This window comes from Coregonus lavaretus, assembly GCF_964263955.1.
Source record: "Coregonus lavaretus genome assembly, chromosome: 9".
Taxonomy (NCBI): domain Eukaryota; kingdom Metazoa; phylum Chordata; class Actinopteri; order Salmoniformes; family Salmonidae; genus Coregonus; species Coregonus lavaretus.
In genome coordinates, this window is record NC_139996.1 from 19,069,765 (window position 1) to 19,085,643 (window position 15,879).

Here is a 15,879-nt window from a genome sequence, read left to right on the forward strand (position 1 = left end):
CATATCAGTGTGGATGACGGATCACCACCTCAAGCTGAACCTCGGCAAGACGGAGCTGCTCTTCCTCCCGGGGAAGGACTGCCCGCTCCATGATCTCGCCATCACAGTTGACAACTCCATTGTGTGCTCCTCCCAGAGTGCAAAGAACCTTGGCGTGACCCTGGACAACACCCTGTCGTTCTCCGCTAACATCAAAGCGGTGACCCGATCCTGTAGGTTCATGCTCTACAACATTCGCAGAGTACGACCCTGCCTTACACAGGAAGCGGCACAGGTCCTAACCCAGGCACTTGTCATCTCCCGTCTGGATTACTGCAACTCGCTGTTGGCTGGGATCCCTGCCTGTGCCATTAAACCCCTACAACTCATCCAGAACGCTGCAGCCCGTCTGGTGTTCAACCTTCCCAAGTTCTCTCACGTCACCCCGCTCCTCCGCACACTCCACTGGCTTCCAGTTGAAGCTTGCATCTGCTACAAGACCATGGTGCTTGCCTACGGAGCTGTGAGGGGAACGGCACCTTGTACCTTCAGGCTCTGATCAGTCCCTACACCCAAACGAGGGCATTGCGTTCATCCACCTCTGGCCTGCTGGCCCCCCTACCTCTGCGGAAGCACAGTTCCCGCTCAGCCCAGTCAAAACTGTTCGCTGCTCTGGCACCCCAATGGTGGAACAATCTCCCTCATGACGCCAGGATAGCGGAGTCACTCACCACCTTCCGGAGACACTTGAAACCCCACCTCTTTAAGGAATACCTGGGATAGGATAAAAGTAATCCTTCTACCCTCCCCCTACCCCACCAAAAAGAAAAAAAGCATTTATAGTTCAGCACTTCATGGTTATTAACTGTGCAGTTTGCCACTCTGGTAAGTCACAGGCCTATACCGGCTGGTGGGGGAAATGGGGCTAGTACAGGCTATATATCAGCATAATTTTCAAAACGAGGTTTGACCTTTTGGCATATTCACCAACACTGGTATGACAGAAGCACACTTTTGAGAACAGCCATAATGATGACAATATCAAATAAAATGTTATTTGTCACATGCGCCGAATACAACATGTGTAGACCTTACAGTGAAATGCTTACTTACAAGCCCTTAACCAACAATGCAGTTTTAAGAAAGAATACCTAAAAAATATAAAAATAAAAGTAAGAAACAATTAAAGAGTAAAGCAGTAAAAATAACAATAGTGAGGCTATATACAGGGGGTACCGGTACTGAGTCAATGTACGGGGGAACCGGTTAGTCGAGGTAATATGTACATGTACAGTTGAAGTCGGAAGTTTACATACACTTAGGTTGGAGTCATTAAAACTAGTTTTTCAACCACTCCACAAATTTCTTGTTAACAAACTATAGTTTTGGCAAATCGGTTAGGACATCTACTTTGTGGATGACACAAGTAATTTTTCCAATAATTGTTTACAGACAGATTATTTCACTTATAATTCACTGTATCACAATTCCAGTGGGTCAGAAGTTTACATACACTAAGTTGACTGTGCCTTTAAACAGCTTGGAAAATTCCAGAAAATTATGTCATGGCTTTAGAAGCTTCTGATAGGCTAATTGACATCATTTGAGTCAATTGGAGGTGTACCTGTGGATATATTTCAAGGTCTACCTTCAAACTCAGTGCCTCTTTGCTTGACATCATGGGAAAATCAAAAGAAATCAGCCAAGACCTCAGAAAAGAAATTGTAGACCTACACAAGTCTGGTTCATCCTTGGGAGCAATTTCCAAACGCCTGAAGGTACCACGTTCATCTGTACAAACAATAGTACGCAAGTATAAACACTATGGGACCACGCAGCTGTCATACCGCTCAGGAAGGAGACGCGTTCTGTCTCCTAGAGATGAACGTACTTTTGTGCGAAAAGTGAAAATCAATCCCAGAACAACAGCAAAGGACCTTGTGAAGATGCTGGAGGAAACAGGTACAAAAGTATCTATATCCACAGTAAAACGAGTCCTATATTGACGTAACCTGAAAGGCCGCTCAGCAAGGAAGAAGCCACTGCTCCAAAACCGCCATAAAAAAGCCAGACTACGGTTTGCAACTGCACATGGGGACAAAGATCGTACTTTTTGGAGAAATGTCCTCTGGTCTGATGAAACAAAAATAGAACTGTTTGGCCATAATGACCATCGTTATGTTTGGAGGAAAATGCGGGTGGCTTGCAAGCCGAAGAAAACATCCCAACCGTGAAGCATGGGGGTGGCAGCATCATGTTGTGGGGGTGCCTTGCTGCAGGAGGGACTGGTGCACTTCACAAAATAGATGGCATCATGAGGAAGGAAAATTATGTGGATATATTGAAGCAACATCTCAAGACATCAGTCAGGAAGTTAAAGCTTGGTCGCAGGTAGCGGCAGGTAGCTTAGTGGTTAAGAGCGTTGTGCCAGTAACCGAAAGGTCGCTGGTTCTAATCCCCGAGCTGACTAGGTGAAAAGTCTGTCGATGTGCCCTTGAGCAAGGCACTTAACCCTAATTGCTCCTGTAAGTCGCTCTGGATAAGAGCGTCTGCTAAATGACTAAAATGTAAAAATGGGTCTTCCAAATGGACAATGAACCCAAGCATACTTCCAAAGTTGTGGCAAAATGGCTTAAGGACAACAAAGTCAAGGTATTGGAGTGGCCATCACAAAGCCCTGACCTCAATCCTATAGAAGATTTGTGGGCAGAACTGAAAAAGCGTGTGAGAGCAAGGAGGCCTACAAACCTGACTCAGTTACACCAGCTCTGTCAGGAGGAATGGGCCAAAATGGAAGGCTACCCGAAACGTTTGACCCAAGTTAAACCATTTAAAGGCAATGCTACCAAATACTAATTGAGTGTATGTAAACTTCTGACCCACTGGCAATGTGATGAAATAAATAAAAGCTGAAATAAATCATTCTCTCTACTATTATTCTGACATTTCACATTCTTAAAATAAAGCGGTGATCCTAACTGACCTAAGACAGGGAATTTTTACTAGGATTAAATGTCAGGAATTGTGAAAATCTGAGTTTAAATGTATTTGGCTAAGGTGTATGTAAACTTCCAACTTCAACTGTAGGTAAAGTTCTTAAAGTGACTATGCATAGATAATAAACAGAGAGTAGCAGCAGCGTCATTGTAATGATGCATCTATGAAGTTACATAAATATGAGCTATTGCATAGCATGACATGGCATTGTTGAATACTTGTTTCTGGTTGGCTTGAAGTGCATCCTAGAGCGTGCATTATTTCCTATAACGCATGGTATATTTGCACGGTAGAATTCAATGGCTATAGTTCATTTTTACATGTTCTATGTTTGAGCTGCTTTTGAAAGGAAAAATCTAATTGAAAAAATTAATGGCATTGATTAATTAGATTTTCATAATGGCAAGCTACGACTGATGGTTTGGTTAGCTAAACTAGCAAGCCTGGTTGGTTACCATGGCAACTACTGTAGCTATCTAGTAAACATGCTAGCTACTTCAGTGGATATTAAACACATTTCTACCGACAAATGAACACATTTGTAGCGGCAAATGTGTTAATATTATAGCCATGGTATAGAAGTGATAATCAACTTGGGGCTCTATGCGTTCTCAGGAAAATAATGCAACTCCATGGAAGGTCATTTCCATCAGAACACATCTTCCACGTCGTTCATTCTTTTCCTTAGAATGCATAGCCCCTTGGTGATTTTCCCTCACATAATGCGGTTGGGACCATTTATAACAAGTTAATCAAACGCTTATAGATTTAATAAATGCATTATGGATATGTATTCCAAGTAAATCATAACCTAACGTTGTTCCAATGCACCCTAAAAAAATGATTGCCAACAAAGAACGTCAGACGTATTATTCTGTAACAGAATCTTTATGTGAATAGTTTGAAAATGTTAATAAAGCGTATAGTGATGAGATTTCTCACCTGGCTGTAATTCAGTGTCTTGGCGACGGACTCTGAGACAAATACTATTTTTCCGCGATCACAGCCCACTACGAACAGGAACCCATCTGCAGCCTTGAGAATGAGGTGTTTGAGCTCGTCATCAGGGAGGAATGAAGGCTTATAATTGGCTTCAGTAAAGGAACAGGTGGAACCTGGGTGAGTATAACACAGAGGTCAGAGAGGACAGAGGATTTGAAGTTTCTGTCAAGTGGCATAAAAGCAATACATTAATGTGTGTGATATTTATGAGCCATTGCCAAACAAATAAATAAATATACTTGGGCCTTTTCTTCATAACAATAATATCAGGTTTACAGTAAGTACAATATACTGCAACATTTGTGACTTCAAATTACCCGAAACTATCTAAGACAAGGTGACAGTTGGCGGTTAAACTATCACCATGTCTCCTAAGACAGTATTAGTATAAATAAAGTATTACCTCGTATTAGTACAGTATTAACTCACATTACTTAAGTTTACCTCATATTTGTAAAGTATTAAGTGGGTGAGCAGGCCAACCAACTGTACAGCAGGCTACCTTTGAGGGATTTGAGGTGCTGCACAGCCATCCTGAGCACAGTGAGTTTGTCCAGCTTGCGGGACATGGGGTTACAGGTGGGGATCATGGCCGACAGCTCGTCGATCAGGTTGTTCATCTTGTCCCGCCGCCGCTTCTCGATCTGGCTGTGAGGTTCCCTGGAGAGAGAGAGAGACTCGCAATGACACCTGATGTGGTGAACCCATTGTCTCTCATGATTTTTTTTTTGTCATTTAGCAGACGCTCTTATCCAGAGCGACTTACAGTTATTGAGTGCATACATTTTTTTTCATACTGGCCCCCCGTGGGAAAAGAACCCACAACCCTGGCGTTGCAAGCGCCATGCTCTACCAACTGAGCTATGGGATAGTGTTCTCAAAATTCAACCTAACATTATCCACTTACATTATTCATACTCCTTGACTTAATCCACATTTTGTTGTGTTACAGTCTGAATTCAAAATTGATTAAATATATTTTTTTAATATCTCCCATCTACACATAATACCCCATAATGATAAAGTGAAAACATGTTTTTAGAAATGTTTGCACATTTATTGAAAGTTAAATACAGAAATATCAATTTTACATATGTATTCACACCAGAGTCAATACTTTGTAGAAGCACCTTTGGCAGCGATTACAGCTGTGTGTCTTTCTGGGTAAGTCGCTAAGACATCTGCTGATGTAAAAAGGGCTTTATAAATACATTTGATTGATTGATCCACACCTGGATTGTGCAACATTTTCCCATTATTCTTTCCGAAATTCTTCAAGCTCTCAAACTGGTTGTTGATCATTGCTAGACAACCATTTTCAGGTTGTGGTTGGATCTGTGTTTGAAATTCACTGCTCGACTGAGGGACCTTACAGATAATTATATGTGTTGGGTACAGAAATTAGGTAGTCATTCAAAAATCATGTTAAACTCTATTATTGCACACAGAGTGAGTCCATGCAACTTATTATGTGACTTGTTCAAAGGTGCACTACGCAGAAATGGTTCCGCCATTTCCTGGTTGCTAAAATTCTAATAGTTCGACTAATTTGAGTTTGTGACAAAACAAGCAAGTATAGTGTAGAGAATCATTGTACAATCTAAACCACTGTGAAATATATTTTCCATAACCAAAAACATTGTATTTTCAGCTGTTAGGAAACTGGTGTATAAAACCGAAAGTAAAAGACTCAAAACGAAACTCAAGAACGTGAAGCATAGAAATAGCGCACATAGAACAAATCTACCGCTTCTTAGACTTGCTTTCAATGAGAATGGCAGATATGTAACTCACATTTCTATTTGAATTTGGTCGCGTCGCCCAAAAATGTACATACTGCAGCTTTAAGCAAAGGGGTTGAATACTTACTGACTCAAAAATGTCAGTTTAAATGTTTTATTAATTTGTAAAAAATGTGAAAAACATAGTTCCACTTTGACATTATGGGGTGTAGGCCAGTGACAAATAAATATCAATGTAATCCATTTTAAATTCAGGCTCTAATAACAAAATGTGGAAAACTCAAGGGGTGAGAATACTTTCTGAAGGCACTGCAATCCTTGGATGTAGTTGATTCACCAAGTTTTTGGATATACTGTATTTCACCCACACTGCCATATTTTATTTTCCATCCATAACTGCATGTATTTACTAGCCTATTACACGATAATTACATAGGATATTCCACTTACACATATAACTCTACCTTATTTAAATTCACATAATACCAATTAAAGTTGCCAGTTTGTTGTCAATGAATAACCCAGATACCTGAAGCATTTGATTTTAGCCTGAGAGTCCTCCCCTTCAGACCTGTAAGAGAGATACAGAGAGTAGATTAAAATCAATTCACATCTAAAGTCTAGTGAATTAATAGTGTGTGTTGAATAGAGTGCTCAGAGCTCAGAGTCCTTGAACGGTACCGGTCTTCTTCATCTTTCATATCTGCAACCAGATTGGAGGCCGATTTGGTTTCCCTGGGAACAAAGTGCATGCTTAGATTTCAACTCAAGGCCAATTACTATTACAACTGCGGTTTTAAAAAAGCCAATTAGACTGCCTAGTTAGCCTGGCTGACACCAAACATAAGTCCTCCTTACTTCAGTATGGACTATGGAACGGCTGTTAAGATTTTGTTGGGGCGATGTGTCGATAATGAAGGGAGAAGTGCTTTTACTGGTTGGTTCTCATCTGTGTCTTTCTCACTCAAACACCCACATGCACAGCCACACACAGCAAATCCAAACAGTGAAAGGTATCAACCCTCCAGGGAAAGAAACAGATGCAAGTGGGCACATACAGCGCAAACCCCACACACACTAACCGATTAGAAAAATGTTGTACTGTAATTTCATTAACTAAATGAAAATGGTGTCCAATAATCTTGTAAGAGATGGATGTGATAATGGCACAGATATATATAGTACAGTGGCGTAAAGTACTTAAGTAAAAATACTTTAAAGTACAACTTAAGTAGTTTTTTGGTGTATCTGTACTTTACTAAATTATTTATATTTTTGACAACTTTTACTTCACTACATTCCTAAAGAAAATATTGTACTTTTTACTCCATACATTTTCCCTGACCCACAAAAGTACTCGTTACATTTTGAATGCTTAGCAGAACAGGAAAATTGTGAAATTCACACACTTTTCAAGAGAACACGTGGTCAACCCTACTGCCTATGTTCTGGCGGACTCACTAAACACAAATGCATCTTTTGTAAATAATATCTGAGTGTTGGAGTGTGACCCTGGGTATCTGTACATATCCGTACATAAAAACAAGAAAATGGTGCCGTCTGGTTTGCTTAATGAGGAATTTGAAATTAGTTTTGATACTTAAGTATATTTTAGCGATTAAAATGTACTTTTGATACTTTAGTATATTTAAAACCAAAGACTTTTACTCAAGTAGTATTTTACTGGGTGACTTTCACTTGAGTAACTTTCTATTAAAGTATCTACACTTTTACTCAAGTATGACAATTGGGTACTTTTTCCACCACTGATACAGTACCAGTCAAAGGTTTGGACACATCTACTCATTCAAGGGTTTTTCTTTATTTTCACTATTTTCTACATTGTAGAATAATAGTGACGCCATCAAAACTATGAAATAACACATATGTAATCATTTATTAACCAAAAAAGTGTTAAACAAATCTAAATTACAGTGAGGGAAAAAAGTATTTGATCCCCTGCTGATTTTTGCCCACTGACAAAGAAATTATCAGTCTATAATTTTAATGGTAGGTTTATTTGAACAGTGAGAGACAGAATAACAACAAAAAAATCCAGAAAAACGCATGTCAGAAATGTTATAAATTGATTTGCATTTTAATTAGGGAAATAAGTATTTGACCCCCTCTCAATATGAAAGATTTCTGGCTCACAGGTGTCTTTTATACAGGTAATGAGCTGAGATTAGGAGCACACTCTTAAAGGGAGTGCTCCTAATCTCAGCTTGTTACCTGTATAAAAGACACCTGTCCACAGAAGCAATCAATCAATCAGATTCCACTCTCCACCATGGCCAAGACCAAAGAGCTCTCCAAGGATGTCAGGGACAAGACTGAAGACCTACACAAGGCTGTAATGGGCTACAACCATCGCCAAGCAGCTTGGTGAGAAGGTGACAACAGTTGGTGCGATTATTCGCAAATGGAAGAAACACAAAATAACTGTCAATCTCCCTCGGCCTGGGGCTCCATGCAAGATCTCACCTCGTGGAGTTGCAATGATCATGAGAATGGTGAGGAATCAGCCCAGAACTACACGGGAGGATCTTGTCAATGATCTCAAAGCAGCTGGGACCATAGTCACCAAGAAAACAATTGCAGGTCCCCCTGCTCAAGAAAGCACATACAGTGGGGAGAACAAGTATTTGATACACTGCTGATTTTGCAGGTTTTCCTACTTACAAAGCATGTAGACGTCTGTAATTATTATCATAGGTACACTTCAACTGTGAGAGACGGAATCTAAAACAAAAATCCAGAAAATCACATTGTATGATTTTTATGTAATTCATTTGCATTTTATTGCATGACATAAGTATTTGATCACCTACCAACCAGTAAGAATTCCGGCTCTCACAGACCTGTTAGTTTTACTTTAAGAAGCCCTCCTGTTCTCCACTCATTACCTGTATTAACTGCACCTGTTTGAACTCATTACCTGTATAAAAGACACCTGTCCACACACTCAATCAAACAGACTCCAACCTCTCCACATTGGCCAAGACCAGAGAGCTGTGTAAGGACATCAGGGATAACATTGTAGACCTGCACAAGGCTGGGATGGGCTACAGGACAATAGGCAAGCAGCTTGGTGAGAAGGCAACAACTGTTGGCGCAATTATTAGAAAATGGAAGAAGTTCAAGATGACGGTCAATCACCCTCGGTCTGGGGCTCCATGCAAGATCTCACCTCGTGGGGCATCAATGATCATGAGGAAGGTGAGGGATCAGCCAAAAACTACACTGCAGGACCTGGTCAATGACCTGAAGAGAGCTGGGACCACAGTCTCAAAGAAAACCATTAGTAACACACTACGCCGTCATGGATTCAAATCCTGCAGCGCACACAAGGTCCCCCTGCTCAAGCCAGCGCATGTCCAGGCCCGTCTGAAGTTTGCCAATGACCATCTGGATGATCCAGAGGAGGATTGGGAGAAGGTCATGTGGTCTGATGAGACAAAAATAGAGCTTTTTGGTCTAAACTCCACTCGCCGTGTTTGGAGGAACAAGAAGGATGAGAACAACCCCAAGAACACCATCCCAACCGTGAAGCATGGAGGTGGAAACATCATTCTTTGGGGATGATTTTCTGCAAAGGGGACAGGACGACTGCACCGTATTGAGGGGAGGATGGATGGGGCCATGTATCGCGAGATCTTGGCCAACAACCTCCTTCCCTCAGTAAGAGCATTGAAGATGGGTCGTGGCTGGGTCTTCCAGCATGACAATGACCCGAAACACACAGCCAGGGCAACTAAGGAGTGGCTCCGTAAGAAGCATCTCAAGGTCCTGGAGTGGCCTAGCCAGTCTCCAGACCTGAACCCAATAGAAAATCTTTGGAGGGAGCTGAAAGTCCGTATTGCCCAGCGACAGCCCCGAAACCTGAAGGATCTGGAGAAGATCTGTATGGAGGAGTGGGCCAAAATCCCTGCTGCAGTGTGTGCAAACCTGGTCAAGACCTAGAGGAAACGTATGATCTCTGTAATTGCAAACAAAGGTTTCTGTACCAAATATTAAGTTCTGCTTTTCTGATGTATCAAATACTTATGTCATGCAATAAAATGCAAATTAAGTACTTAAAAATCATACAATGTGATTTTCTGGATTTTTGTTATACACAGTTGAAGTGTACCTATGATAAAAATTACAGACCTCTACATGCTTTGTAAGTAGGAAAACCTGCAAAATCGGCAGTGTATCAAATACTTGTTCTCCCCACTGTATACAGGGCCATCTGAAGTTTGCCAATGAACATCTGAATGATTCAGAGGAGAACTGGGTGAAAGTGTTGTGGTCAGATGAGATCAAAATCGAGCTCTTTGGCATCAACTCAACTCGCCGTGTTTGGAGGAGGAGGAATGCTGCCTATGACCCCAAGAACACCACCCCCACCGTCAAACATGGAGGTGGAAACATTATGCTTTGGGGGTGTTTTTCTGCTAAGGGGAGAGGACAACTTCACCGCATCAAAGGGACGATGGACGGGGCCATGTACCGTCAAATCTTGGGTGAGAACCTCCTTTCCTCAGCCAGGGCATTGAAAATGGGTCGTGGATGGGTATTCCAGCATGACAATGACCCAAAACACACAGCCAAGGCAACAAAGGAGTGGCTCAAGAAGAAGCACATTAAGGTCCTGGAGTGGCCTAGCCAGTCTCCAGACCTTAATCCCATAGAAAATCTGTGGAGGGAGCTGAAGGTTCGAGTTGCCAAACGTCAGCCTCGAAACCTTAATGACTTGGAGAAGATCTGCAAAGAGGAGTGGGACAAAATCCCTCCTGAGATGTGTGCAAACCTGGTGGCCAACTACAAGAAACGGCTGACCTCTGTGCCAAAAAGGGTTTTTCCACCAAGTACTAAGTCATGTTTTGCAGAGGGGTAAAATACTTATTTCCCTCATTAAAATGCAAATCAATTTATAACATTTTTGACATGCGGTTTTCTGGAATTTTTTGTTGTTATTCTGTCTCTCACTGTTCAAATAAACCTACCATTAAAATTATAGACTGATCATGTCTTTGTCAGTGGGCAAACGTACAAAATCAGCAGGGGATCAAATACTTTTTTCCTTCACTGTATATTTGATATTTGAGATTCTTCAAAGTAGCCACCCTTTGCCTTGATGACAGCTTTCACACTCTTGGCATTCTCGCAACCAGCTTCACCTGGAACGCTTTTCTAACAGTCTTGAAGGAGTTCCCACATATGCTGAGCAATTGTTGGCTGCTTTTCTTTCACTCTGCGGTCCAACTCATCCCAAACCATCTCAATTGGGTTGAGGTCGGGTGATTGATTGTGGAAGCCAGGTCATCTAATGCAGCACTCCATCACTCTCCTTCTTGGTCAAATAGCCCTTACACAGCTTGGAGGTGTGTTGGGTCATTGTCCTGTTGAAAAACAAATGATAGTCCCACTAAGCACAAACCAGATGGGATGGCGTATCCTGCAGAATGCTGTGGTAGCCATGCTGGTTAAGTGTGCCTTGAATTCTAAATAAATCACAGACAGTGTCACCAGCAAAGCACCCTCACACCATCACACCTCCTCCTCCATGCTTCATGGTGGGAACCACACATGCGGAGATCATCTGTTCACCTACTCTGCTTCTCACAAAGACACGGCGGTTGGAACCAAAATTCTCAAATTTGGACTCATCAGACCAATGGAAAGATTTCCACCGGTCTAATGTCCATTGGTCGTGTTTCTTGGCCCAAGCAAGTGTCTTCTTCTTATTGGTGTCCTTTAGTAGTGGTTTCTTTGCAGCAATTCGACCATGAAGGCCTGATTCACACAGTCCCCTCTGAACAGTTGATGTTGAGATGTGTCTGTTACTTGAACTCTGTGAAGCATTTATTTGTGCTGCAATTTCTGAGGCTGGTAACTCGAATGAACTTATCCTCTGCAGCAGAGGTAACACTGGGTCTTCCTTTCCTGTGGCGGTCCTCATGAGAGCCAGTTTCATCATAGCGCTTGATGGTTTTTGCGACTGCACTTGAAGAAACTCAAAGTTCTTGACATTTTCCGGATTGACTGACCTTCACGTCTTAAAGTAATGATAGACTGTTGTTTCTCTTCGCTTATTTGAGCTGTTCTTGCCATAATATGGACTTGGTCTTTTACCAAATAGGGCTATCATCTGTATACCCCTCCTACCTTGTCACAACACAACTGATTGGCTGAAACGCATTAAGGAGGAAAGAAATTCCACAAATTAACTTTTAACAAGGCACACCTGTTAATTGAAATGCATTCCAGGTGACTACCTCATGAACCTGGTTGAGAGAATGCCAAGAGTGTGCAAAGCTGTCATCAAGGCAAAGGGTGGCTACTTTGAAGAATCTCAAATATTACATTTAGATTTGTTTAACACTTTTGGTTACTACATGATTCCATATGTGTTATTTCATATTTTTGATGTCTTCACTATTATTCTACAATGTAGAAAATAGTTCAAATAAAGAAAAACCCTGGAATGAGCAGGTGTGTCCAAACTTTTGACTGGTACTGTATATTTATTTTAAATCACACACACACACACACACACACACACACACACACACACACACTTACATGTCCATGCTTCCCTTGCGTTTCCGGGGCAGTTCCATTCCCGTGGTCATGCCAGCGGCTGAGGTGGGGGTCATCAAGCTGGGCAGAGAGACAGAATGGCTTTGGTTTTCCTCCACCAGCACATCCCCTACAACCAACAAACACACAAACAGTATCCATTAACAATGGGTTGAAAGTCTGAGTAAACATTCCTTAGAACGGTAGGTAAACAACTGTGTTGGTCATCATGTGTATATTTGTAAACAACAGCTGGTGCACAAAATCAAATACTAAGGAAGTCTCGAGGTTTTGCTCGCCTGAGGTAGAGTACCTTATGATAAGCTGTAGACCACACTATTTACCAAGAGAGTTTTCATCTATATTTTTCATAGCTGTCTATTTACCACCACAAACCAATGCTGGCATTAAGATTGCACTCAATGAGCTGTATAAGGCCATAACTAAACAGGAAAACGCTCATCCAGAGGCAGCGCTCCTAGTGGCCGGGGACTTTAATGCAGGGAAACTTAAATCCGTTCTACCTTTTTTTTTTTTTTCACCTTTATTTAACCAGGTAAGCCAGTTGAGAACAAGTTCTCATTTACAACTGCGACCTGGCCAAGATAAAGCAAAGCAGTGCGATAAAAACAACAACACAGAGTTACATATGGGGTAATACAAAACATTAAGTCAAAAAATACAACAGAAAATATATATACAGTGTGTGCAAATGTAGCAAGTTATGGAGGTAAGGCAATAAATAGGCTATAGTGCAAAATAATTACAATTAGTATTAACACTGGAATGCTAGATATGCAAGAGATTATGTGCAAATAGAGATACTGGGGTGCAAAAGAGCAAAATAAATAACAATATAGGGATGAGGTAGTTGGGTGGGCCAATTTCAGATGGGCTGTGTACAGGTGCAGTGATCGGTAAGGTGCTCTGACAACTGATGCTTAAAGTTAGTGAGGGAGATAAGAGTCTCCAGCTTCAGAGATTTTTGCAATTCGTTCCAGTCATTGGCAGCAGAGAACTGGAAGGAATGGCGGCCAAAGGAGGTGTTGGCTTTGGGGATGACCAGTGAGATATACCTGCTGGAGCGCAGACTACGGGTGGGTGCTGCTATGGTGACCAATGAGCTAAGATAAGGCGGGGATTTGCCTAGCAGTGATTTATAGATGGCCTGGAGCCAGTGGGTTTGACGACGAACATGTAGTGAGGACCAGCCAACAAGAGCGTACAGGTCACAGTGGTGGGTAGTGTATGGGGCTTTGGAGACAAAACGGATGGCACTGTGATAGACTACATCCAATTTGCTGAGTAGAGTGTTGGAGGCTATTTTGTAAATGACATCGCCGAAGTCAAGGATCGGTAGGATAGTCAGTTTTACGAGGGCATATTTGGCAGCATGAGTGAAGGAGGCTTTGTTGCAAAATAGGAAGCCGATTCTAGATTTAACTTTGGATTGGAGATTCTTAATGTGAGTCTGGAAGGAGAGTTTACAGTCTAACCAGACACCTAGGTATTTGTAGTTGTCCACATACTCTAGGTCAGACCCGTCGAGAGTAGTGATTCTAGTCCGGTGGGCGGGTGCCAGCAGCGTTCGATTGAAGAGCATGCATTTAGTTTTACTAGTGTTTAAGAGCAGTTGGAGGCTACTGAAGGAGTGTTGTATGGCATTGAAGCTCGTTTGGAGGTTTGTTAACACAGTGTCCAATGATGGGCCAGATGTATACAAAATGGTGTCGTCTGCGTAGAGGTGGATCTGAAAGTCACCAGCAGCAAGAGCGACATCATTGATATACACGGAGAAAAGAGTCGGCCCGAGAATTGAACCCTGTGGCACCCCCATAGAGACTGCCATAGGTCCAGACAACAGGCCCTCCGATTTGACACATTGAACTCTATCTGAGAAGTAGTTGGTGAACCAGGCGAGGCAGTCATTTGAGAAACCAAGGCTATTTAGTCTGCCAATAAGAATGTGGTGGTTAACAGAGTCGAAAGCCTTGGCCAGGTCGATGAAGACGGCTGCACAGTACTGTCTATTATCGATCGTGGTTATAATATCGTTTAGGACCTTGAGCGTGGCTGAAGTGCACCCATGACCAGCTCGGAAACCGGATTGCATAGCGGAGAAGGTACGGTGGGATTCAAAATGGTCGGTGATCTGTTTGTTAACTTGGCTTTCAAATCCTTTCGAAAGGCAGGGCAGGATGGATATAGGTCTGTAACAGTTTGGATCTAGAGTGTCACCACCTTTGAAGAGGGGGATGACCGCGGCAGCTTTCCAATCTCTGGGGATCTCAGACGTTACGAAAGAGAGGTTGAACAGGCTAGTAATAGGGGTTGCGACAATTTCGGTGGCTAGTTTTAGAAAGAAAGGGTCCAGATTGTCTAGCCCAGCTGATTTGTAGGGGTCCAGATTTTGCAGCTCTTTCAGAACATCAGCTGTCTGAATTTGTGTGAAGGAGAAGCGGGGGGGGGGGCATGGGCAAGTTGCAGCGGAGGGTGCAGAGTTGGTGGCCGGGGTAGTGGTAGCCAGGTGGAAAGCATGGCCAGCCGTAGCAAAATGCTTGTTGAAATTCGATTATTGTCGATTTATCGGTGGTGATAGTGTTTCCTAGCCTCAGTGCAGTGGGCAGCTGGGAGGAAGTGCTCTTATTCTCCATGGACTTTACAGTGTCCCAAAACTTTTTGGAGTTAGTGCTACAGGATGCAAATTTCTGTTTGAAAAAGTTAGCCTTTGCTTTCCTGACTGTTTGTGTATATTGGTTCCTAACTTCCCTGAAAAGTTGCATATCGCGGGGGCTATTTGATGCTAATGCAGTACGCCACAGGATGTTTTTGTGCTGGTCAAGGGCAGTCAAGTCTGAGGAGAACCAGGGGCTATATCTGTTCTTAGTTCTGTATTTTTTGAATGGGGCATGTTTATTTAAGATTGAGAGGAAATTACTTTTAAAGAACAACCAGGCATCCTCTACTGACGGAATGAGATCTATATCCATCCAGGATACCTGGGCCAGGTCAATTAGGAAGGCCTGCTCGCTAAAGTGTTTTAGGGAGCATTTGACAGTGATGAGGGGTGGTCGTTTGACCGCGGACCCGTTACGGACGCAGGCAATAAGGCAGTGATCGCTGAGATCCTGGTTGAAGACAGCAGAGGTGTATTTAGAGGGTAAGTTAGTCAGGATGATATCTATGAGGGTACCCATGTTTACGGATGTAGGGTTGTACCTGGTAGGTTCGTTGATAATTTGTGTGAGATTGAGGGCATCTAGTTGGATTGTAGGATGGCCGGGGTGTTAAGCATATCCCAATTTAGGTCACCAAGCAGTACGAACTCTGAGGATAAATGGGGGGCAATCAATTCACATATGGTGTCCAGGGCACAGCTGGGGGCTGAGGGGGGTCTGTAGCAAGCGGCAACAGTGAGAGACTTATTTCTGGAAAGGTGGATTTTTAGAAGTAGAAGCTCAAACTGTTTGGGCATAGACCTGGATAGTATGATAGAGCTCTGCAGGCTCTCTCTACAGTAGATTGCAACCCCGTCCCCTTTGGCAGTTCTATCTAGACGGAAAATGTTATAGTTGGGGATGGAAATGTCAGA

At 42.4% G+C, this 15,879-nt stretch overlaps 1 protein-coding gene across 2 annotated transcripts in view; it reads right to left on the reverse strand.

Moving 5' to 3' along the window:
- Positions 1 to 15,879, reverse strand: part of bmal2 (basic helix-loop-helix ARNT like 2) — a 47,414-nt gene that overhangs the window by 13,219 nt on the left and 18,316 nt on the right. For both annotated transcript variants that reach the window (XM_084169041.1, XM_084169040.1), the window contains exons 2-6: positions 12,291 to 12,417; positions 6,402 to 6,455; positions 6,250 to 6,291; positions 4,481 to 4,638; positions 3,919 to 4,091 (exon numbers count right to left, since the gene is read on the reverse strand). In XM_084169041.1, coding sequence (XP_084025167.1) covers positions 3,919 to 4,091; positions 4,481 to 4,638; positions 6,250 to 6,291; positions 6,402 to 6,455; positions 12,291 to 12,417 — 554 coding nt within the window. The remainder of the gene's footprint in view (positions 1 to 3,918; positions 4,092 to 4,480; positions 4,639 to 6,249; positions 6,292 to 6,401; positions 6,456 to 12,290; positions 12,418 to 15,879) is intronic.